The following is a 25,995-nucleotide window of genomic DNA, read 5'->3' as shown; positions in this document are numbered from 1 at the left end:
CAGGGCTCTGACAGTTCACTGTCCCTGCAGGAGTGCAGGGCTGGTCTTTTCCTCCAGGTGCGAAGGACATGCAAGATCTGCTTTCCTTGCTGGTCAGCCAGTAACTGTATTCTTTCTCTTGTTTTAACTGACCCTTCGGTACTGGCAGTGAGTGCAGATATAGTGGGATTTGGCTGAGTGGGCCCACAGCAGTTTGTTAACCCTGGCCTGTTCAGTGTGGGGTTGGCATACCCTGTCACAGGAAGACACAAATTAGTCGGAATTTCAGTAAATCTTGATCTAGCCTTTGAAAAGAATGGATGGTGCCCTTTAAAAAGCTGACCCTCACTACTGTAGCATTATTTTTGGTCATACTATGTTTATCACCAATTTAGAGGTGAACCACTACTTGCTTTTTTTAAGAAACTAAGTATGAACAATGGTATAAATCTACCATCTAGTTAAGTGTCTAGCAATGCAGAAACTGCTGTTTAGAAGCTGTGATACTATTTCTGTAGGAAGTAATGTAATATGCTGGAGCAGTTGACAGATCTGAAATAAAGTGAAAGCTAAAGTAAACATGGTACAGGTGTGAGACAAATAACATTTCCTCATTTGATAGGGCAGGTGTGCTTGTTCCTGACATACCACACACAGTTTTGAAAATGTAAGTAGTTCGTCATTTTCTGTTCCTCACTTTCAGTCCTTTAAGGTCAATAGGTATATAACTTACAAATGTTAATCTATGCAATGTCATTGTTGTCCCTATAAGACTAAAACTGGAACACTTGCAGTATAGTTAATCCTTTTTTTCCATCCAACATTGGGGCACAGATATTACTGCACAATGTGTACATTATTGCACCTACACTTCTTAAGTTAAAACTGCCAAATGGCTCATTAAATCTGATGCATATAAGAATCTAATTACCTGTGTACAGATACAGTAGTAAAATCAAAAATTTGATTTGCCTATACAAATGCAGAGATTTGCTAAGAAATTTTTTGGGCTAAAGTGTGTTAGTTTGTAATGGGAGATTTATGTACTATATGAATTTTTTATCCAAAATACTTGCTAATTGGAGAAAAATGGAGTCGAGTCTAGCTGTATTGAGAATTTTCTGATTTTTAGCTGCCTATTATCTCATAGCAGCAAACATAGGAACAAATTGCCATCTAATCTGCTTGAGATGAGTTGACTCAAATACATCAGCCAAAGAACATAAGCTGCTTAATGAGATGTTAAAAAACAGACTGACAAAATATGAAAGATCTAGATATGGAGAGGGAGTGTGTATGAAATAATGTTTAAAATATGTACACTGATGAATTACAGTATTATATTATTTTTAATCTTGTACTGGAATTTGTGGCTAGTAGATGTTTCTCAATTAGATAAAGTAATTAAAACTGAAGCTTGCTGAGTGTATAGCTAGTATCTATGTTATGAAGTACCCAGGCAAATTATTATTAGAATTTAAATGGACATATGTAGAGAAGGGAGAGGGGTCTGTCCTGAGTGGTTGTGAACTTGAGCAGCCAACTTCTGTTCCAGTCAAGATGGATTGTTTGGGAACAAGATCAGCTCCTTTGAAAGCCTCTTTTCTATTGGCTTTGAACAGTACTTAAAATGCACTAATCCCATACTGGGTTACTCTCAAAGCTTGAATGGCAGCACGAGTTCAACATTAAAATGCATCTTTAAATAGATGAGGGCATGACTGGGCTTAGCCTAACTTTTCGCATTGCTTGGTCTGATTGAAAAAGGTCTTGGCCCTCAGCATTACATGTGTGAGGCAAAGCATTTTAGCCAGAACATTACCTATATTTACATGGCATACCATGATGTATTTACTGCATTATATATTATAAAAGAACATTAAGAACACAAGGGAACTGAATTAAAGTTGTTAATTCTCGCATTTCCCAACTTTTCTTTTGCAGTCTTAACATTCTTTTAACGTTTTTTACTTGTGACTTTTTAGATTTTTTTTTTTTTAAGTGAATTGAATAACCCAAACTCCCATTTTATGGAACCATATTTATTTCCTGCGTGAATCATTGATCTGGCTGGAGCCCAAGACCTTAGATCCATAACACAGACCTTTGCTACTTCAGTTTAACGAGTAACTAGTAGAAACATTAGGCTGTTGTCCTGTCTGTAGACCACCTACTACAGGCATGTGACGTACACTTTGCCAGTGACTTACAAAACTTTGCTAGACAGCAAAGGAATGTAGAGAATCTTGGGTTCTGTCCCTGTCTCTGGAAGGTAGCATGTGACCTAGTGGTTAGACAGCACAGCCAAATACGAATTTGGCACATTGATTCTGAAAGGCAGTGAGCCCAAGTGCATGAGACTTAGGTCTACCATACTAGAGACTTGGGGCCATATTCTAGTCCTTGCTATGGCCCCTTTACTGGGCTCCAGTGTACTCAGCCCCATTTTGTTCCTCTCATAGCCACTGATGTAGGGACATGCAAGGGAAAGAAAAGGAAGTGGCTGATTTGTGGAACTCTACAGCAGTTGGGGGCTTGGGAGAGGCTCATAGGCAGGCAGGTAAGACTGCAGTAAATTAGAGCAGCCTCTTGGTTGTATTTATAGTTCTGGCAGAGATGACTTTGTGCCATTAACCCATATGTAAAATGGGACAGTGAAATCTGGTCACCTCCTAAGGTAGGGGTATGAGGCTTTGCTCAACAATAAGGGCTGTGAAGTGTAAAGAATTATTAACACTTTACAGTCAGTGGAAGAGTGAAACTAGGATTTGTCGTCTCCTGGTGCCCAGTGCCCCTGTGATTAAAGCAGATTGAAGCAGAAAGAGGAGCTTTCCCAAACCAGGAAGCAGATCTATATGCCCCCCCTCACCTCTGCCTACTTTAATGTCTGCATTCTCCTAGACAAAGGGGTGGCAGCTGCAGTACTGTCCCTAGCCCAGGAGCATGCGCCATGTGGTTGGGATGTAGGAAGTTATGCAGGGCTGGAGTTATGCTCAGCGTGGATAGAATGTTCAGAGATTGTAGCCACAAACCTCTAACAAGTTCTACTGAGCATGTACAAATGATAATTTTTAGAGGTTTATAATTTGGCCAAATATGCATGGGTTCTCATTTGGACAGCAAAAGGCATCTCTCTGACACCAGGATAATCCATCTGCCAGTTTTCATGTTCCTACTTCAAACCTGGGAGACACCAAAGCTGGTAGAAAATACTTTTAGCATTGGCAAAATTACTTGATTCCTCCCTTATCTCATTCCCAGAAATAGCTTGAATCATTTCTACTAAATGTAAAATTCTGCCTCAGGCATGAAAAATTTCAGCTTGAATGGTTAAAGATTGGCAAAATTATAAACAACTGAAATCAGGGTCTCCTAATGGAAAGTGTTAGGCAAACTTACAGGTGTCACCACAGTCCAGCATAACTTGTGTACCATAAAATGTACACTCTGCATTGATTTGTGAGCAAGTGTCCCCATAAACTCATCCAGCAACAGTTTAAATATTTTAAAATGTAATGCTGTTTGGTAAGTCAAATAGTAGATCCTGTCACAAACAAACTGTGGGTTAGGGAATTAAATATTCAGTGTGAACATCAGTATGTGGGTATGTTTGCCAGTATGTGAGTGTGACACAAAGGGGCCTGCAGAGTTTATAGCATTACTGATGAGTAGTTGGATCCTGAAGACCATGTTGGAGTGGTAGGGGCATAAAATGATCTGTACAGATTTAAATAATGGAAAGACATGCTAGAAATCTCACATCTGGAAATGGGGGAAACTCTCTGAAGGAAAGAAACAGCTGAGTTCCTAAGGGGAATGTATAGCCTCCACCCTGTTTTAAAGAAACAAAAATCCTGCTTTGGGATTAGCAGAGGGTTATTGGGAGGAAACAGAACTCAGTGGGGGAATTTTTGAAAGATTTTTTGGGGTGTTTTTTCTTTCTGCTTGTGCTTGGTAATACTGTTACTTTTTTGCTCCTCCAATACATTTTATGCCTTTAGAGTCACCAGTCATGAGGAGTCTCAGACTCATTCTCTCTCTCACACATGCTCTCTCAGAAATACTCACCGTAATAAAGAGCTGCTTGTGCTGCTGGCATCCCAGTTTTTGTTGAACAATCCACAGAATCTCACACATGGCACCAGAAGAGCCTAATATATTCTAGCTGACTCCCTACTTCTGATTTTTAGCCATTTTTAAGGACCTTGTGAAGTCTTATGTATGCAAATCATCAAAAGAACATTTAGCTGTTTTTCTGTTAAAAACTTACAACCTTATTTTTAATGGACTGTCCTTTCAAATGAATGGAACATCAGTACTTGATGACTCTATCCTACTACATGAGAGATGGATATTTCCTGTATGAGGAATGTGAAAGTTATTAGGCTTTAAAGTTAACAGGTAATTAAGCTGAAAAGGGGAATTCGCAGCTCTTTCTGGGTTGTTGTTTTGTGCTGTTTGGCTGCAGAGTGTATTGGTTTTTGCTCTGAAGGCTCTGAGTAATCAGAAGTAGAAAGCTTTGCTTCTGAAGAAAGAAGCACGTGAAGTGACTTCGGCCGCATCCCAGTTCCTAAGGGATCCATGTCTCAGTGAAAAGCTTCCTGGAGCAGGGTTTGCCATGGTGTTTGTCTTGTACAGTAACATGCACACATTGGCACAAACCAGTCATCACAATTAATATTAATAACTCTTGAGCGGCGGAACTTCACTTGAGGAAACTAGAAGTGAGTATAGTGGAATATCGCGCAGTGCCTTCTTACCCTATCTAGCTCATATCAGTCAGGTTAATCTCACAAGTTCAACTTCACACTTCCGAAGGAGGCAACTGAGCTCTGCTAGCTTTGTTTTTCTGTCATTTATATACTGTCATAGGTCCATTAATTTAAATTACACTAGCTGAGAATCTGCCCCAGGCTTTTTAAACACCCTAAAGCATTATATTGTATGCTAGGTGAAAATGAAACACTCTAAATATTCTAGTCCCTGCAGTATCACCAGCTTCTTCATATACTCTGCACTGAATAAACATGTTTAGAATATTTCTTTTGTATGCACACTAAAGAAAGCATCTGTCCGTACTTTCTAGGTTTCTTTGACATTGCTTAGAATGTCAAGAAATGTAATACCTATATTATCTCAGTAATACAATTCGGTGTAACCTGCTACTGTAGGTACTGCACAAAAACATTAGTGCCTGATTTCTCTCCTACTCAACAGTGAACATTCTAGCTAAGCATTTAGTTGTATTAATTGAAATTTCAAAATCTGAGCCAAAATTACTAATTGCTAAATTACTCTAATGCTCCTTCTATAACTGCATGGAGTAGGCCTCCTTGTTTTCTCTGGTGGCTCTGATCAATGGTACATTTTTCCTCAATTGGATGAAAACTTTGGCCAACATTTTTAAGTTGAATGTCGCAAGTTAGGCACCTACGTTATCAGTAACCCAGTTGTTTGAGGGTTTGGTACCTCTGAAAGTCAGGACATTTAGGTGGATACATATGGATGTGATTTTCTAGCTTTAAGATTTCAGTCAGAAAATTTTGATCTTTGGCCGCTATCAATGAAATACTAGTAATCAATGTACATTCTTAAGCTTTTGTTTGAGGAAAGCACCAGGGAGGTTATTTTCTCCATTGAATGGTGTTGACAGCTGCAGAATCTAAGCTTTCGTTTAAAAACAAACAAACAAACAAAAAAATCCTCTAGTTCTTAGAGTTGCAAAGATCTTCCAGAGTGAACCAAGTGTAAACTAATGCTGTGTAGTTTTCCTAAGTCTGCATGGACAACTTCAGAGATTTCCCAAGTTGCAGCGCAGTGAAAATTGACCAGAATCTTGTCAGTTTTCACCGTTCCATATTTAGAACACAGTGGGCAGCAGTGAAACAGAGAAGTTGGTCATCTTGAACTACTCCAACTTTGGAAAGCTATGTACAGCAAATGAGCAGTTACTGGAGCTGTTCACAGTTATGGTCTGTTCTCCTGTGGCGTCCCCTCCCCCCCCAAAAAAATTAGGGAAGTGGAGCCACCTCTCCCCCTAACACACCACCACCATCATCTTAACAGTAGCCACGATGATCTTGGGTGTGAGAGAGGAATGATTTATACGTATTGCGATAGTGCCTAGGAGCTGCATGGACGAAGCTGTACTAACACAGAACAAAAAGAATCCCTGCCTCAAAGAGCTTAGTATAGGAAAGAAGCAGGGGGAATGTTCCCTCTCTTACAGCTGTCTGAAGGATGTGTGTGAGAGCTTCAGATTTATCAAAACCTGATAGTTGGAGGCTATGAGAAATGGAGTCCCTTCTTAAGATCCAGGACTGCACCTAATGCAAATGCAGTGACCTTCCCTTTCCCTGAGGGTGCACAGGTGGCTGTGGCTTTTCAAAGGGACACTGAACCCAGAGAGACAGAACCCTCCTTTTAGTTTAGTCACTTGGCTATTGAGTGTTAGGACCTGAAACTGTTACCAGTGTCTGAACAAGGTGGTGGGGAGGGGTTGAGACTGGTAGGTGGAGAGAAGGAGAAACTGAGGGGACGCATTAGATTAAAAAGAGAAATATGATAATAAAAAGAGGAATTTTGGGGGATGAGTGGAGAGAAAAGGGACAAAGTGAGGAGAGATGTTGAAAACTACATAAGCAGAGCTACCAAGTGAATTGTAAAAGGGAGAAAGTGGAATGAAGCCAGGAAGGAAAAAAAAGGTGTAACAAAATCAAGGAAAACACTGTAAAGTATGATTGAAAACACACTAAGGAGAGCATGAATTGTTAAAATTAAATGCAGTACCCAACTCTTCTGTTGCTATAAATTGCAGGGCTGTGATGGCACCAGGTATTGTTCACCCAGGCTTAATCCTCAGGCAGCTAGTGTTGGGTAAGTTTTTCAAGCTGTGCAGGAGGATCCTCATTTCTGTTTGCTTCAGTTCTGTTCATCTTCCAGGCCCTGAATAAACGTGTTAATAATATCCATTTGTCATGGGAGATTATGCCACACACTGAATTCAAACTTTTGTGCAGAAGAGGCATGTAGTCTGGCACTGCCCAGTCTAAAGCTATTCCTTTTAGCTGTTCAACATGATCTCTTGTCACCTGGCATGAAGACATGGTCCCAGACACTAGTTAGCCCTGTGAGAGACCTTGAACACAATAGTATGAGCTATGGAGGCTCCTTTTAATCCTCCTGGGTGACTTTCTAAGTAGGGAAGAGGCTAATCCATTGCTTGTGCATTCCTTGTGTGTGAGAGGAGGGGATGAAGAAAGCTATGTAAGGTTCCTAAAATTTACTTGAACTCAGTTAGCCTTTACCTCTTTGCAAGCTGTCTGTCATATTCTGAGAGTAGCCTTGAGCCATGTGATTACTCAGAACTCTGCTCTGAGCAGTTTGGGGGCAGCTTTCTTATGATGGCTGTACAAGCTTGCTGTTACTTTCATCTGTAATTCATAAGAAACTTATTTTCATAATTTGATTGCAAGTGGAAAAAAGGAAGAAATAGACACTTGTGACTGCAGCTTCAGTTTAAAAAAATATGAATGCAACAAAATGGAACTTTAGAAAGTATTGGAATTCAAAGTTCGCTTTGAACAAATAAACAAACCTTAAACAATGGAAACTGTTAGAGCACTGTTAAGGGCACCCAAACAAGCATAAATCTGTCTCCATGGTGAGAACGACCAGGGTTTGCCTTATCCCAGCCATTACGCAGGTTCATGTCTTCTGTGACCATACAAAATATTAATTAATATTAACTAGAGCTGGTCGGAGACAAGGTTAATTGGAATATGCCAATTCATTGAACCTGAAATATTTTTCAGAAATGTTTTGGGTTCAATGAACTTCTGACAAAGCACAGCTAGGGTTCCTCCGGGGCAGCCCCTCTATGACAACTGTCATGAGGCCAGGGACTTCAGGGCTTCCAGGGTCTATGGCTCATGGGCAACCTTGCCATGTGGACGGCCCTGAGATCAGGCTCTGGCTGGAGCCATGGCTCTCAGGGTTTTAGGATCCCTGCTCTGTGGTGGGGAGCTCACCTGAATCCCAGGGCATCCCCAGGAATGGAAGGCAGCCTGGGAGGTGGGGGCAGCCAGCTGTTCCATTTCATTTAGAAAAATGGAACTGAAATGTGTGTGTTTGTGTATTTTTTAATGAAAAATTTCAGAATTCAGTTTCCCACAGAAAAGAAAATTTCAGGGTTTGTTCTGTATCGGAATGAAAACTTCTTTGAAATGGCAGAATTTCTCACAAAATGGAAATTCTGAGTTTTTGCCAGATCTGATCTTAACCATAGAGGTCAGTCAGACTCCAGGCATAAACAATCCCTGGAAGAAGTCGTCCTTTAATGATTCTTGATTAGATACATAGCCTACTGAAGATAGTCTTTTCCCTTTGCTCGCAAAGATGCCATGTGCCATGAAATATCCAAGTGACACTAGATCTGTATTTCAGGGATCTCTGTATCCAAACTCTTAAACTGAGATAATGAAATTATAGGACTTGCATGGAAACCTAAAGGTTAGCGCAGTGCCAAAATATATATGCATGAACAGTTATGTAACATGTTCTGTGGTTCAAATCGTCAGTATTTCATCTGCAAGCTGAGCAAGTACATATCTTCTCTAAATTTTAAGACTATTCAGAAGGCTGGTAACATGCATGGAGCAGAAAAGGTTGGTGTCCACCTATACTCCATTTTAAGTGTTTAGTTTGTCTTGAATTGAGTGAAGTCTGGTTGACTTTCACAAGATGATCACCTCCATTATGCAGCTGAGTTTTTTTTCAGCCCAATTGACTGATCAATTCCATTATCTTTTATTATGTTGTAAATGAATCTCTCTGCAGTCTCTTCTTACAGAGCACAGGATGAGAGTGACTAACATTTGGTTGAAGTAGTTTAGACTCTCTGCAACTATAGTAAATGTGCCTAACTTCTCTTTTCTTTGTCACTTGTAGGTTTATCCTTCAGTCCAAGGGAGTAATTCACAATCAACTCTTAGAAAAACAGAAAATAGCAGAAGAGAAAATTAAAGAACTTGAGGTAAGTTTTAAGTGAATGAAGGTGATATTGAAAGTAGGACATTTAAAAAAAAGAATCAACATGCTAGTCTTTGTTGCATCCCTTACATATATAGTATGTTTATTTAGCGCTTTTCATCCTAAAGGATCTTAAAACACTAGAACTCCTATTCACTGCTGAAACATTGCTATCTCTTGGGTAGAATGCAGCAGCTGTCATGGTAGTAATATTAGCAGTGCATATCCTGCCGACCCCCCGATAGGAAAATACCTATCTAGTCTAGAAGTAATTAATGTGATTTGGACATATTACCTAATCTGAGTATTTTGAGAGATACAGAAATATATAGGAAATGCACAGTAATTTTAGTTAATGCCCTTTTGCAAGTTCAAACTGCTGAAACGGGGCTTTGGATCCATTTAATCTTGACGAATGTCCAGGAGATACAAGCCAGGTTCACTTGCTCTGCTCATTACATTTAATTCTTCAGAGGGACACAAATAGAAATGCTCCAAAAGTGCTACCAGTATGTCTTAAAATGTCCCTAATACGTGAAGAATATGAAACCCTGCCCCTTAGTATCTTGAGCAAAGAACTGAAAAACAAACAAACAAACAAACAGAAAAACCCACAACAAAAATACTCTCTAGGAATATGTTTAGGGGAAGCAAATGATGAGTTGAGCAAACAGTCCGATATGTTAATGTGAACTTTGGAGATGGAATTAACAATAGGGAAGGCAGAGCAGGCAAGTAAGTTTGTGTGTGTGTGTGCGCGCGTGCGTACAAAGAATACTGATGTGAAGTGCTTAAAGTGCAGTTTTACTCTGAAAAGTGACACTGTGGAGTTCTACATTTACTCAGTTACTCCAGAGCAAATCTGCTCAGTTGGTAAATAGATAGGTGCTTTTCTTCTGTTTGCCCTGAAAGCACAACCTACAGTAAGAAAGACAAAATGGCTTCTGTCTTTTGCATCTCTATCAGTAAATAATCTGCAGGCAGAACTTAATTAACAGTTCTGTTGATGAAGTGGGAGATAGATATGATGCATGTGTTAGATTCTAGTCTGCCTTACATAGCACTAAAAGGTGTTTAAAAAAAAGGAAGTCTTAAATGCATGTCCTGATTTTCAGAGATGTTGAGCAACCCCAACCCCCATTAAACACAACGAATGTGGCTTGTGTTCATTACTTTTGAAAATCAGGTTCTTGTATTTTGTTCAATAAAGTACTTTGATATGATTCTGAATAGATATAGGGAGCAGATAAGAATGTGCCATTTTTAGGTGTTTTTCATTTTAAAGACTGTGGATTTAATGTGGTGAAAAGTGTTTTTATTCAAAGAACAGATGATAGGATGGGGCAGATTTAAAGTAGTTTTGGGTGTTGTGTTTGAATAGGACAACCTTAAGCTTGCGTTTCCTTGGTATCTACCATTCGCATTTGTGGTGTTTTAACTATAAGATTTTTGAAAAGCAATGCACATATCTGTAGTTGGAGTATGTCTGCAACCATAACGGCACCATGACAAACTCTTTAATGTGGGGATATGTTTTTGTTATAGTAGTATCCTAATAAAAATAGGATCCACAGTGAGGGAGATATCCTAACCTTTGAAAATCTGTTTTTAACTGTCTCAGTTTTCATTGGAAAGGAGAGAACAGATATGTCTAGGGAGGCAGCTGTGGTAATGAGATGAGGCAAGATAACATTTTAACTACATTTTGGACATTAGGAAGTGTGCGTTGTCAGGTCTGATCAATCTAGGACTGGGCCTATTTGGTTGTGGGAGGGCGGTCTAGCTGGACAGTGCTGTCCTGCGCTCTGGAGAAAAACATTAATGCTGTATTTATAGAAAATTCTCACTCCATGAATAATTACAGCTGTCATTTCTGAGCCGAAGTGCTTGGGTTGACCTCATGGCTGGGACAGTCACTGATGAAACCCAATGTCAGTGATGTTCACGAGTCCCCATACTGCCTCAGCAGTTATTAAAGGGTTGTTTTGAATACACTTTCTGAACCTGAAGCCATTCCATTGCTTGAAAATTTTTCCTCTTGATAGCAGTTAAAAATGCATCCCTTGATGGTGGAAATTTTTCTCCGTTTGCGTCTTGGAAAACACGCACCTGCATATCTCTGCAAGTGTTGTAATGTTGATCTTCAAATGGTAAACTGGGCATAGGAGCACCTCCAGTGTATTTACGACTTCCTCAGTGACTGTCTCAGCTGTTCTGAGCACCTTCAGGGCAAGTTCATGCTGTTTGGAGGCTGAATCAAATGCCTTCCAGTAAGATAATTTGGTCGTTCCAGCTGGCTTTGTGTGGTTTTTAACGGTCCAAGTGATAGGAACACATCTCTGAGGTGTTAGTGATTCTATACCCCAGCAGCAGGCACAAAAACAACATCTGATAGAAGTCTTGGGTAGCGTCTCACAGAGAGCACTAGAACCGCCGTGTTTTGTGCAAAAATCTGGAATTTAGTAGCATCTCTCTCTGTGACGTTGATGGCATGCCAGATAATTTTAGTCAGCTTCCTCATGGGAACTATGAAGAAACTCCACTGACCACTGTGAGGCAGTAGCTTCATTATGTCATACGCCAATGAAATTCTTCGAGTAATTCTTCACATGCTGGAGTGTTTTTCCTGCAAGGTATGCGGTTAACTCATCCTTCATGTGAGTATGAAACAGTAACTTCTTCACTGTGGCATTGGGGATGTTCATGAAGTCTGATTTTATATTTCACAAGTGCAGTACAATGGAGTCTCTTCTTTCTGGTAATATTTTTAATTGATTTCCCCATAATACTTGTCAAGCATGAGATGGATTCCGTCATAGATCCAGTATTTTCTCTGTATCCTAATGATGAAGTGTTCAGCCAAATCTTAGCAGATGTTAATAGTTTCTCCTTTGTCGACAGCTTGTACCTTAGCCATACCATCTATGATTGGTATCCTGAAAGGCCTCTGCTGGCATAAGGTACTGGTCATGTTGTTAGTAGGTGCTGGCTTAGGAAGATCATGAAAGATGTACATTAGTTTGTTTTTTGTCTGGCATATATGGGTTGTTCCATCATATGTGAACATTGATCATGGAGAACTCATGTAGACCCAAAGTCTCACGTAGATCATCATGATGCTAAGGTCTGGACTTGACCAGTAGATGAGCAACAACCTGTCTGCAGTTAGCTTTGTAATCGTCTCTGCCTCCTTCACTCTGACTTTTCTCTTTGCATTCGAGCACACCATTAGTCTGTTTTTCTTAATGGGATCCCAAAGATTGACAGAGCCTTGGATAATTCTTTGGATTTTGAAGGCCTCATACAAACCATGACCCAGAGTATACAACTGAGTGACGTCTTTAGCTATCTCATCACTGAAGACTGCTTTTATCATAATATTAATGAGCTCCGATGCACGAATGGGTAGCCAGTGTGAGCCCTCGTCCAGACTAACCCGCGGCATCGGCGGGTTAAAATCGATTGCTCGGGGATCGATATATCGCGTCTAGTCTGGACGCGATGTATCGATCCCCGAGCGCGCTTACATCGATTCCGGAACTCCATCAACCCGAACGGAGTTCCGGAATCGACACGGAGACCCGCGGACATCGATGCAGCGCCGTCCAGACAGGTGAGTACCTCGATTTTAGAAATTCGACTTCAGCTACGTTATTCCCGTAGCTGAAGTTGCGTATCTAAAATCGATTTTAATATCTAGTCTGGACGTGGCCTGAGTAAGCTCACCTGTAGCTTTAAAATAGTTCTTTCTTGGTATTTAACAGCACCTAATGAGTTTCAATGGTGCTTGGTTACTTCTGGGAAAATCATTCTAAGCACAGTTAATGTTTCATTTGAAATTTGCTAGAGTTCTGGGGTTGTCAAGGAAAGAGCAGCATTCTCACTAAGAGTGACTGCTTCATACATTTTTTTCATGTGTTGAAACTCTACTTAACTGATGCCTTTGGGCTTCGAGCTTATCGCAGAAGAAGCAGGTATTCTTCTTTAAATGCATGCCATGGGAACTAGTATAAGGCAAGTCTCACCCACAGTTGGCACCTGTCCCAAAATCTTTGACTTTTTTTAAATGCTCCATGTACTTCCCCTCCAACCTTGCCAAATTCATTTTTTGGCTGTGCTTCTTATAGCATGCAAGTTGCCACTATTTAACCAGGTACTCTGCAGGGGTATTCTCTAAAGATTCAGCTACTGATTGGTATTCTTCATCTCCCCATAGACTTCTAAATATGATCAAAACCAAAGTAAAAAGAAGGATTTTGTAATAAATTACTTTGGGATTGTAATTAACATACATTATATAACATCATTACGTACTGTTTGTGGATGGATTCCAGTAATTTCTGGCTGCATGCTGATGTCTTAACCAGTGCCTCATTACAAATGTTTTCTCATAATAAACCAAGCTAATAATCAGTACCACAAAACCTTTTCTTTTTTGCCGATGATGACAAATCAGTTTTAAGCACTCCTTCCATTATGTTGTCACGGAGTGTGGGGGGACACAAGGCTCTGCACCCCCGGCTTCCTGTGATTCACCATGACTCTCAGCCAGCTAGTAAAGCAGAAAGTTTATTTAGGTGACAGGACCACAGTCCAGAACAGGTCTTGCAGGCACGGACAACAGGATCCCCCCCAGTTAGGTCCATCTTGAGGCCCTAGAGGCACCACAGCCCCATTGGGGGGTCAGAGCCCTGTCTGGGCTCCCCTCCATTCCCCAGCCAGCTCTCCATTCCCCTCCATTCCCCAGCTGAAACTCTCTCATCCCCCAGCGTCTCCTTCCCCGCCCCCTCCCCACCTCCCGCCTTTCTTCAGCTTCCCAGGCAAAGGTGTCACCTGGCCTCTAACCCTTTCCTAGGTTCTCACATTACATGCTCAGGTATCCTCCCTTAAGGCCAGTCTCCCATCCCCCAATGCAGACTGTCCTCCCAGGCCAACACTCCCCACTCAGCATTCACAGACCACATTAAGAACAGTCCCAGTTCATCACATCCAGTAATTTGTAACATTAAAATAAATTAATTAGATATATTCTCGGCATGAACTGATAACACAGTGCTGTCAGTTAAGGGCCACAATTTAACTTTGCGAGGGCTGCGTGTTTGACATGCCTGTGTTCTAAATCATTTTTTAAAACCATAGCACTTTTTCAAATATATATCTACGTCATTGTTTTAGGATTGTGGGAGAAAGGGCTTTGGAATGTTACCCAACTCAACCCATTTCCAGTGATGTATTATGAAAATTTCTGCCAACTGTAGAACCTGGAGCGAGGACCTGGGGGCAGCGAGTCCTCCCGCCATGCTACAGAGGGGTTACATTGAAATTATGATTCTGTACATTTCGATGAATCAAATGACACCTCCCTTAACTTTCTCTTATTATCTTGTCCACAAATTTACACATGCTCTCAGACTAACATCATTAGTAATAGTAGTGCTTTAAGATGAGTGAGCTCTAGTGGAGACAGGACACAGGCATTTTTACCACACACTAAACATTTCACCATTGATCGCACAGGTGGAGCTGCACTGGGACTGAAAAGGCAGCTGTAAACATCCTGATTAGATGCAGCCCCAATGTTAAAGCCAAATGGAATCTGGTTGATAGGCTTTAGTTTATTGAGTGTTGGGCTCCCAGGCTGCTAGTCTTGCCAGACTGTGGTCAGTTTTCAGCAACTATAATCTTTAGCTGCATGTCTCCATCTGTTCCTGTTCCTGGTGGGAAATGGTTCTTAACCTTCTGAACTTTGATTGCTGGGTTAAGCAGAATGGGTGGAGTTCCCTGTAAATTATAACCTTCTACTTCTTAGGCAGAGGTTCAAAGCTGTCCAGTTGATCGTTGTTTTCTCTCCTTTAAAGCTTACAGCTGCCTTTGGCCAACCGTTATTGGCACTGAATTGACTGTAACAAAAGCAGTGACTGATCTCAGTAACTGATGGGAGAGGGAAAGTGGCTGCCAGTTGGATTGCACTCTCCTTTTTAACCATTGATATGGGGGCCAGGTTCCCTAAAGCTTCTACAGTTTGTTTAAAATGAAGATTCATATCCGCTATTAACTACTTTTCAAGCTGGCTGTTCCAGGAGAGCCATGGGATTCGTTATGAGAAAGGTTGAAGTCTTACATTGATGCTTCCTGTGAGCTGAGGATTTCCAGGGGAACACCTGAATCCAAGTTACATCACTTTATCACAAGAGTAGCTGGGAGAGAATTTCTCTGGTCCTGAAACCAACCAGTGATGGTAGGGAGGAAAGAATGTGAAACTTACGTGATCTTAGTGATTCCACTAGGTCGTCCTAAAGAAAATATCAGACTGAGAGAAACGTGATGAGGTTAAAAATCCCCAACTTCAGATTATTAAATGTGGATAGGTTTTGAAGGTTGGATTTACCTTCCACCATGTCCGCTGCTTTCTTTACCGCCTCTCCATCCTAACTACGGTGGCACAGCTCCAGTGCTTCAGTGAAGACGCTGTCTTTGCACTCAACTGCCTAGACACTGCCTATGCCCTCCCACATTTGAGGTCCACAATTTAACTTTGTGACGACTACGTATTTAAAATAATTAAAAAAAAATTATACTTTAACACTTTCTCAAATATATATTTACATCATTGTTCTAGGTTTGCCATGTTTGATTGTGTTTGTGGGAGAAAGGGCTTGGAATGATACCCAACTCAACCCATTTCCAACAACATTGGAAATAGCTGAATTCGTTTGGCTTAACACAAAAAAAAAAAAAAAAAAAAAAAAAAAAAAAAAAAAGAAAACGTAAGCCTGGGCTGTGGCATGGAAAATTTCAGTCCAAAGTTTGCAATGTTTTTTAAGCAACTGAAAACAGGGTCTTGTGATGACTGAGTGTTGGGCTATACCTTAGTAATAGGCAGTGCTCCTAGCTTCACTTAATTATAAAATCCTGGAAGTGTTTCTCTTTTTGGTAGCATGCTAAAAATAGTGCCCATTTTGAGTGTGGTTTTTTAAAGCACGTGCCCAACTACCATTGACAGTCTGGGAGTTGGGTGCCTAGTTCCTGTAAGTGCTTTGGGAAACCCCACCTTCAAGGGGCCTGATCCTGTGCATTGTTGGGAGTTTGTAGTGTGAGACATTAGTATTGCCAAGCTATTATCAGGCCTGCATGAGATGTATGCTGCTGACATAGGGCAGAATTTTCCTAAGTGTTCAGCCCTGGGAAGCCGGGCCAGGTCTTCAGTACACTGAGAGCTCATTGGTTACTGAGCTGTTTTGAAAATCTGGCCATAGGTGTTGCAATGGGAGCTGCTGGGTGCCGAGTACTTCTGGAAATCACTCTCTTGGTGTTCTTCAGAGGCTTGAGCTGCATGTTTTTACATTTACAGCACTGCTATAGTGAACTACTTGTACAATGAGCCTGCAATATAAAACTTAACTTTCTCTTTCAGGACTTGTTTGCCCTATTTTTGCTTTTATTAGCAATGGATACAGACCCAGTTTAAAATAATAAATTGCAGGTTACTTTGAAGGGGATTTGGCCAGTCTTTGAATCAAAAATAAAACTGCCTCCTTTTATACCAACTTCAATCTAAATGGCTGGCCATGCAAATGGCTTTGAGACTTAGCTGCATTGGAAGTCACCTTTAGGGGCACTGCAGGCAGCCTCTTGAAATTCACTTGTATAAAGAAAAATTATGCAGGTCTTAAGGTGCTGAAAAATGGTGGAATAATACTCAGAGCTCAAAAAGATTCACAAACACCCATTAGTCAGGGTTAGATACAAACAACAAGAATTGGAGTGAGCAAAGGTGCTGGGATTTCTACCAGGGTTCTGTTCTTGAACAGTGGTTTCTAGACCCATCTCAGATATTTGCCACTGGGTAGTAGATATATCTGATTAAACTTGAGGGTCACTCCTTGACCTGCAGGAAAGGAAGAAGAGATTTTTTGCCTTTCCTCCGGTCTCTGAAGCCTCCCTACTAGTGGGAGGATTGAGGGAGAGGAAGAAAGGTCTCTGCTATTCTACTTTTCCTCATTATGGTAGGTCCTGCTTCCCTGTGAATAATTCCAATGCCTGCGTCTGATGTTGCTCCTAGCTTTCTGCATAGCAGTACCATGAAATTGCTGTGATTCTTTTTAACTACTGAATTTCAGGTGTGTCTATTGCATGGCAAAGCTGTGAGCAGTGGCAGAGGAACTAGACCTCTATGTGCAAACCCCAAAATGGCACTTTACATTCAATGGACATTTGAAAATGATCTTTGCCATTGCAGAGGCCAATCCTGCAAACTCTTAAGGTGCTTAACTTTACACTTGTGCATAGTCCCACTGAAGTCAATGGGACTTCTTGTGTGTACGTGCTTGCAATATTGGGACCATAAGGCAATGAAAAAATGAAAAAAACGCAACCTCTTAAATTCTGCAGAGATTAATGCCCTGTGCTCACATACTTACAAGAGGAGCTTCCAACTCACTAGCAGCAATTGGATTTTTCCAGCCTTGATAATATCAATTCTCTTGTTATGTTTAACTATATTAGTTGTGTATGTGAAATCTATTTTGAAAGCATTCTAAAGGGATGAGCACAGGCCCTTTTTAGCTCAGCAATGTTTGTGCAGTATTAGGAGAAAAACCTAGTAATGTTTTTCTTCCCTTGTTTTTAAGGAAACATGATATGCTGGGGTGGAACAATGCTTTGTTCAGGAAATGTTATCCGTTTCCATTGTAGGGCTAGATGGATTCTGTTTTTAAATGTGGCATTTTAAAAAGACCAAACTCTGTGATGTTATAAAGACATGGAAAATGATTCTTCCTTCAGCGTGGAGGAAGTGATTATTGCTGTGTTTTTTCACTGGTAGTATCTGATAATCCCCCTCCCTCCCGCTATTCTCGGCATGTTTAGTTGTCAGGCGTTGTCAGACTAAATTGCTAAAAATAACAAATATGGGGGAGGCTGCTCTGTGGCAGCTTTCTTCGCTGTGTGCCACTTGTTGAATTTAGTTCCTTCATAGAAAGGGCAAAAGCAACCAGCTTCCATTCTTGTTGAATGGGATTTCTTTTTTTAAAGTGCTGACAAGAACATTGTTGTGTGTCTCACATTTCCCAAACATTAATACTCCATGCACATGTACAAGAGGATGAAAGCTGACTGCTCCTGTAGGGCTAAATCTTCAGTGTCTGTCTACAGCAAAAACTATGATCTTGGAAAACCACAGGAAAATAAGTGGTTGCATTCTAATTCAATAGCTTGGCCATGTGGCTTCTGAGAAGCCATGTAAAATTGTCCCAACCCATGCTCAAGATCTGTTCACCCACCCTTTACCATGATGATGTAGAAACTAATATTTTACCTGTCCATCAAATACCATTCGTCTCCTTGAGTAAGAGGGCGAGTTGAACTTTGCAAGGCTCCTTTATGGTAGAATAAAAGGAAGGGGTCATTCTATGGCAGTGGGATCTAATAGGGAGACTGGGTCTCAAGACTCGGAAACTTTGTTCCTGCCTTTGCCATGGACATGGTCTGTGATCTAGCAATATCTCAATGCCTCACATTCCTCCTCTGTAAAATAAGCATCCCTCACAGAATCAGTGTATGGGTTTGTTACGTTTTGGATGAAAGGATGGCCTAACTGCAGGTGTAAGATATTAGCAACATCCTCTTTCTACTGATCTGTAAGATAAGGAGTCTCTGAAATTTGCCTGGGCTACTCCATGCTCCATGAGAACAAAGCTATTTTAATTAAATAGTGAATGTAGTGCTGATGAAAAGTGCCAAATTGGCTTGGAGACTGAAGTTCTTTGTTACCAGGATAGTATAGTCCAGGCAGTAATGGAGGCATATTGCCACCTGGCAATATACCTCCACTTCGCTCTTGAGGAACCACCTCCAGAAGTGAGAAGGGAGCCCAGTTTCCATGCTTTAGGCAGTCCCTTGATTTTCATACTGAGATTGTCAACATGGGTGCCAATTGTGAGTGTAGTTTAATTATGTCGAAAGCCTAGAAACTAGTGTGAACCCTCGGTTCATTTTACAGGCCACTAAACAGCCACCAGAAGGTAACAGTGTTACGTTATTACTGAGCTGGACCACACTTAATCCCATGAATTACCACTGACAAACTGCTTATCCCATTGTGGATTCATGGAGTAGGCCAGTGGTCTGGAGTGTGTGGACTTTGTCAAATAAACGAGAGAGAATGAGTGGCCCTGTTTTTCTTCTGTCAGGGGAATCCTCTCAAGAATTGCCCTCTCTGTGTTTTAATCTAGATGGATCTTATTTTGGTTGTGTGGTTTTTCTCTTTTAGCATAGAAGCAGGCTGTCATTTTTAAGAACTGCTTCAAGTGTGCCTGTAAGTGCTGGTCTGCTTAAGCTTTGTCTTCTTGACTTTATGGCCCCAGCTGCATTATAGACATCTTGCAAATGTTTCCCACCATTGCTAACACCAGTTCAGTTATAGTTTGAGCAAGATTGGGAGCTCTGGTGTAGTGGAGCTGCTGGTATTTTGAGTATCGTGTCCTCCAGGGTTGTTAATGCTAATGGAGCAGAACTAGTGCTGCCATCAGTTTGTAATATGTCCATCATATAGGCAGGGCTGTGCCAGTTTATGGCATTGCTGCATACAAGATTTGGCTGTTTGAACTCTTTGGGAGAATCTTGTATTGTTTCTAGACTTTCCCAAAGTCTCCTGTTTATGATGGCGGTGTGGAAGGCTCCAGGGCAGAATTCTGGCCCCCCAAGTTAAGATTCTCAGCTGAGCCTCTCCATGGCTTGATGAAGTTTGGCCCTTAAGGGAGCTACCCTCTCCTACTAGGCTTGGGAATCAAAGCTGTGTTACTTTGGCTTTAATGGCCTTGTGTGATATTTGGAGTTATCTGCATTGTATCTGAATGGTCAAATGCCTGGAGGGTTCAGGAAGTTGGAGATGGTGAAAGCTCTGCGTAACTTGTTCCATATGCCTGTGATGGCAGTTCCAATGCTCTCGGCACAGAGTTCGTGCAGCCAACAGGGTATGTGTTTGGCAATAGGGCTTGCTCTGAGCTCTTTACATCAACACGTGTTGCTAACTCTCAGGGTATGTCTACATCTACAATTTTGCAGCGCTGGTTGTTACAGCTGTATTAGTACAGCTGTATAGGGCCAGCGCTGCAGAGTGGCCACACTTACAGCAACCAGCGCTGCAAGTGGTGTTAGATGTGGCCACACTGCAGCGCTGTTGGGCGGCTTCAAGGGGGGTTTGGGGAACACGAGAGCAAACCGGGGAAGGAAACCTGCTTCCCCGCGGTTTGCTCTCGCGTTCCCCGAACCCCCCTGCAAACCGCAGGGAAGGAGACCTGCTTGCACGGGGGTTCGGGGAACGCGAGAGCAAACCGGGGAAGGAGACCTGCTTGCACGGGGGTTCGGGGAACGCGAGAGCAAACCGGGGAAGGAGACCTGCTTCCCCGCGGTTTGCTCTCGCGTTCCCCGAACCCCCCTGCAAACCGCAGGGAAGGAGACCTGCTTGCACGGGGGTTCGGGGAACGCGAGAGCAAACCGGGGAAGGAGACCTGCTTGATTACCAGAGAGGCTTCCTCAGGTATGCTGCGATACCTGCTTATTCCACGGAGGTCAAGAAAAGCGCTGGTAAGTGTCTACACTTGATTACCAGCGCTGGATCCTCTACACCCGAGACAAAACGGGAGTACGGCCAGCGCTGCAAACAGGGAGTTGCAGCGCTGGTGATGCCCTGCAGATTTGTACACCTTCTAAGTTGCAGCGCTGTAACCCCCTCACCAGCGCTGCAACTTTGTGATGTAGACAAGCCCTCAGTTGCTGTTACCAACATGGTTGCAGGCTTCTATCCTGTGGAGGCTCCACTTTGAAGTTTATTAGAAAAATTGGTAACAGAATTCTGTCCACCCATGAGACCTTTTAAAATTCTTCCATACGAAAGTGTCTTGAAGCACATCTGAAGTACTGCTGGGCATGGACAGAAAGATTGCCGAATGCACAGATATGATCTCCCTGTCTTTTTATCTAATCTCTGCTCACCCCGTTTAGGGTTTACTCCCTACATCTGTTCATATTGTGCATGGCAGCTACTGGAGGGAAGACCCAAAACCCATTAGTCATCTGCTGCATGGATGGGAAGAAGATTGCACCATACTGGCTCCTTCGCTTTCATGGCTTTATTCTAGGGCTGTCAAGTGAAGGAAAATATTTATTGCCATGTTAAACAATAATAGAATACCATTTATTTAAATATTGTTCGATGTTTTCTACATTTTCAAATATATTGATTTCAATTACAACACAGAATACAAAGTGAACAGTGCTCACTTTATATTTATTTTTTATTACAAATATTTGAACTGTAAAAACTAATAGAAAATAGGTTTTTTTAGTTCACCTAATACACGTACTGTAGTGCAGTCTCTTTATCATGAAAGTTAAACTTACAAATATAGGATTAGGTACAAAAAATTTAGGTCGAGTGCTGTATTCAAAACCAAAATAATGTAAAACTTTAGAGCCTTCAAGTCCATTCAGTCTTACTTCTTGTTCAGCCAATCGGTCATACAAACAAGTTTGTTTACATTCCTGTAGCAGATAATGCTGCCTGCTTCTTGTTTATGATGTCACCTGAAAGTGAGAACAGGCATTTGTACGGCACTGTTGTAGTCGACTTCGCAAGATATTTACATACCAGATGCGCTAAAGATCCATATGTTCCTTGATGCTTCAACCACCATTCCAGAGAACATGCGTCCATGCTGATAACGGGTTCTGCTCGATAACAATCCAAAGCTGTGTGGACTGATGCATGTTCATTTTCATCATCTAAGTCAAATGCCACCAGCACGTTGATTTTCTTTTTTGGTGTTTGGGTTCTGTAGTTTCCACATCAGAGTGTTGCTCTTTTAAGACTTCTGAAAGCACGCTTCCCATCTCATCCCTCTCAGATTTTGGAAAGCGCTTCGAATTCTTAAAATTTTGGGTCGAGTGCTGTAGCTATCTTTAGAAATTTCACATTGGTATCTTCTTTGCATTTTGTCAAATTTGCAGTGAAAGTGTTCTTAAAATGAACAACATGCTGGGTCATCATCCGAGCCTGCTATAACATGAAATATATGGCAGAATGCGGTTAGAACAGAGCAGGAGACATACAGTTCTCCTCCAAGGAGTTCGGTCACAAATTTAATTAACGCATTATTTTTTTTAACGAGTGTCATCAGCGTGGAAGCATGTCCTCTGGAACGATGGTCGAAGCATGAAGAGGCATATCAATCTTTAGCGCATCTGGCATGTAAATATCTTGCAGTGCCGGCTACAGCAATGCCATGTCAACGCCTGTTCTCACTTTTAAGTGACATTCTAATGAAGAAGCAGGCAGCATTATCTCCTGTAAATGTAAACAAACTTGTTTCTCTTAATGAATGGCTGAACAAGAAGTAGGACTGAGTGGACTTGTAGGCTCTAAAGTTTTACAATGTCCGTGTCTAGTTGGCAGTCAGTATCAAGCAGAGTGCCCCAAGGATCAGTTCTGGGGCCGGTTTTGGTTCAATATCTTCATTAATGATCTGGAGGATGGCGTGGACTGCATTCTCAGCAAGTTTGCAGATAACACTAAACTGGGAGGAGTGGTAGATATGCTGGAGGGTAGGGATAGGATACAGAGGGACCTAGACAAATTAGAGGATTGGGCCAAAAGAAACCTGATAAGGTTCAACAAGGAAAAGTGCAGAGTCCTGCACTTAGGACAGAAGAATCCCCTGCAGTGCTGCAGACTAGGGACTGAATGGCTAGGCACCAGTTCTGCAGAAAGGACCTAGAGGTTACAGTGGACGAGAAGCTGGATATGAGTCAACAGTGTGCCCTTGTTGCCAAGAAAGCTAATGGTGTTTTAGGCTGTATAAGTAGGGGCATTGCTAGCAGATTGAGGGACGAGATCATTCCCCTCTATATTTGACATTGGTGAGGCCTCATCTGGAGTACTGTGTCCAGTTTTGATCCGCACACTACAAGAAGGATGTGGAAAAATTGGAAAGTATCCAGCGAAGGGCAACAAAAATGATTAGGGGGCCGGAACACAGGACTTATGAGGAGAGGCTGAGGGAACTGAGATTGTTTAGTCTGCAGAAGAGAAGAATGAGGGGGGAATTGATAGCTGCTTTCAACTATCTGACAGGGGGTTCCAAAGAGGATGGATCTAGACTGTTCTCAGTGGTAGCAGATGACAGAACAAGGAGTAATGGTCTCAAGTTGCAGTGGGGGAGGTTTAGGTTGGCTATTAGGAAAAACTTTTTCACTAGGAGGGTGGTGAAGCACTGGAATGGGTTACCTAGGGAGGTGGTGGAATCTCCTTCCTTACATGTTTTTAAGGTCAGGCTTGACAAAGGTATGGCTAGGATGATTTAGTTGGGAATTGGTCCTGCTTTCAGCAGGGGGTTGGACTAGTTGACCTCCTGAGGTCCCTTCCAACCCTGCTATTCTGTGTTTTCCAGTGTAGTTACATAACAAAAAAAACTGCATTTGTATGTTGCACTTTCAGGATAGCGATTGCACTTCAGTACTTGTATGAGGAATTGAAAAACACTGTTTCTTTTATCATTTTTACAGTGCAGATATTTGTAATAAAAAATAAGTGAGCACTGTACACTTTATTCTGTGTTGTAATTGAAATCAGTATATTTGAAAATGTAGAAAAAATCCAAAATATTTAATAAATTTCAGTTGGTATTCATTCTATTTTTTAACAGTGTAATTAATCACAATTAATTTTTTTGAGTTAATCGCATGAGTTAACTGCGATTAATCAACAGCCCTACTTTATTTGTAATTCTGTGCATATGGGGAGTGAAAGCCCTTCAACCTGTTCTCTCGTTTCTCTGCTTCCTTTGGGGATGGGTGCAGTTATATAAAGAAGTTTTTCCCCAGTGGTAACAACCTGTGGCTGTTCACCCACTACTCCCTGGTGCCACCTACTAAGCCTCCACTGCTGCAGGATCTCCTTTTGAAGGGCAGCCCATTGGACATGTAGAGAGAGCTGCTGGCGTGAATCTACCCTGTATATAGTTGCTGGTTTTCAGGAAGAAAGTAGCTGAAGTTTAGTCTAGCACGTAGATTAGGATCTTTAAAGTAGGGAAAGGGCATCCACATTCTAGTCGTCCATTTAAAAATGGAGCCTCTCCAAAAAAGCCTCCAAGCAGAACAAAAAACCATAGCCACAACAACGCCAAACCTGCTGTCGCTCGCTGCTTTTTTGGCTTAAAAAAACCATTTTGTAGCCAGCTGGAGGATATGGAGTACCCTGAAACTAGAATGATCAAAAGAACAAAGAGAGAACAAAACCATCCTTTTTACAGAGCATTTCTGTCATTTGGTTGCTGCTTTACAAATTTGGATTAATGTCAGTTAGTGCTGTGAGAGACGGGACAAAGTTCATACACCTCAGGAGCCAAAATATCTTACCGCATTATAGCTGAAACTGCGTTATATTGAACTTGCTTTGATCCGCCGGGGGGGTGCAGCCCGGTCCCCCTGGAGCGCTGCTTTACCGAGTTATATCCGAACTTGTGTTATATCGGGTCGCATTATTGTAGATTGCCACGTACTTTTAGGGGCGAAAGAAAAATGCAGACCTGTTATTTACCAGGCTGCATGTGGCAATAGACTGTATAGGTAAGGGATGCAAGGAGGGTCTGGGTCACGATGCAAACTGCAGGCACGCACGCAACTAAAATTAATTAATTAAAAGTTTTATTGGGGATAGTTACAAGGGGTAGGGGAGCAGCGTTTGATTAGCTAATAGGGTTAATGGAACTTAAAACATACAATGGCTAAAGTATTTACTATTAAACAATATTTATAAACAAAGATGCAGTAAACAATATTTATAAACACGGATGCAGCATTTAGTAATAACCAATACTTACGAATACAAACCAACTCATAATGACCGGCAAACGTAGAAACTCTGCTTAAAACACGTGAGCTGAGAGAGGCTTCGAGGTGATCAGGCTCGGTTACGGGTGTGCACAAGGTACACAGGATTCGTTTTTCTTTCTCCTCTTCTGCCTGCACATGGCAGACCAGCCTAAAATACCCACTATGACATCATAGAAGTGTCATAGGGGACGGGGCCCAAAAAATTGTGTGTGTTCGTTTCTGATTGGTACAAGCAAAGTTTACACCAAGTAGGGGAGCAGGTGCCTGAAAGTCTGGCTTTGCCCCCAAAAGGTGAGGAAATGCATATAGTTCAGAATGCCTTTAACACTGACTGACAAAGGAAGAGGCCAGGGCAATACCGGTATGGGCAAGTCTTTTAGGATGCAGACAGGAACTTATCTTAACAGTTATATTGGGGGTAGAGGTGTACTGCACTAATTTCTTTACTGCGTATGTACTCCAGTTTTTCACTCTGTCCAGGTAACAGCAGGAGCATGACAAGTGAGGTAGAGGTGGCTTTACCTGTGATCCATGTAATGATCAGCAGTTTTACTGTATGATCGGCCTTGCAATTGAAAGGGAGTCAGCTGCTCTATAGTAATTATGATGCAGCCAGGAGGTCAGTTTCTATGCCCTGCTGTGATGGAGTTGATGCATTAGATCACTTCTGGCCTGCAACACAGATCACAGGTGAAAAGTGTGTCTGGGCTTTTAAAATTGCCAGCAAAGTATGGCTTATAGTAAGTCGTATGCAAGTAACAGGCTGCAAAGTATTAGACCTTAAACCTAGGGAATAGAAAAAGGAGAATTAGATCATTTAAAAGAGGAGATTTCCAGCTTTCTAATCGGATCTGGCACTGGCTTAGCCCTGGGAGGTCGTGAGATCTAGATTTAAAATTTCAGCTATTATATACATTTTAAATGTTTTTGGCCATTGTGAATTCAGTGGGACAACCAATACGTATACAATGACTTGTGTGTATGTCTTTGCAGGGTTAGGCCTTTAATTTGGAATAAATCTTCATAATAGTGATTTTTGTAAGGCCTGCAAGTTGTGCAGATAGCTACTTGATTATTATCATATTACTAATTCAC

General features: G+C 41.6%; 1 protein-coding gene across 3 annotated transcripts in view; it reads left to right on the top strand.

Annotated features, from left to right (window-relative positions):
* Positions 1-25,995, top strand: part of PFDN1 (prefoldin subunit 1) — a 58,534-nt gene that overhangs the window by 20,847 nt on the left and 11,692 nt on the right. For all 3 annotated transcript variants that reach the window (XM_030572816.1, XM_030572819.1, XM_030572818.1), the window contains exon 3: positions 8,929-9,013. In XM_030572816.1, coding sequence (XP_030428676.1) covers positions 8,929-9,013 — 85 coding nt within the window. The remainder of the gene's footprint in view (positions 1-8,928; positions 9,014-25,995) is intronic.

The sequence above is a fragment of the Gopherus evgoodei genome, chromosome 8 (assembly GCF_007399415.2).
Source record: "Gopherus evgoodei ecotype Sinaloan lineage chromosome 8, rGopEvg1_v1.p, whole genome shotgun sequence".
NCBI lineage: Eukaryota > Metazoa > Chordata > Testudines > Testudinidae > Gopherus > Gopherus evgoodei.
Note: the sequence above shows the minus strand (reverse complement) of the source record. Positions and strands in the feature narration are given on the sequence as shown.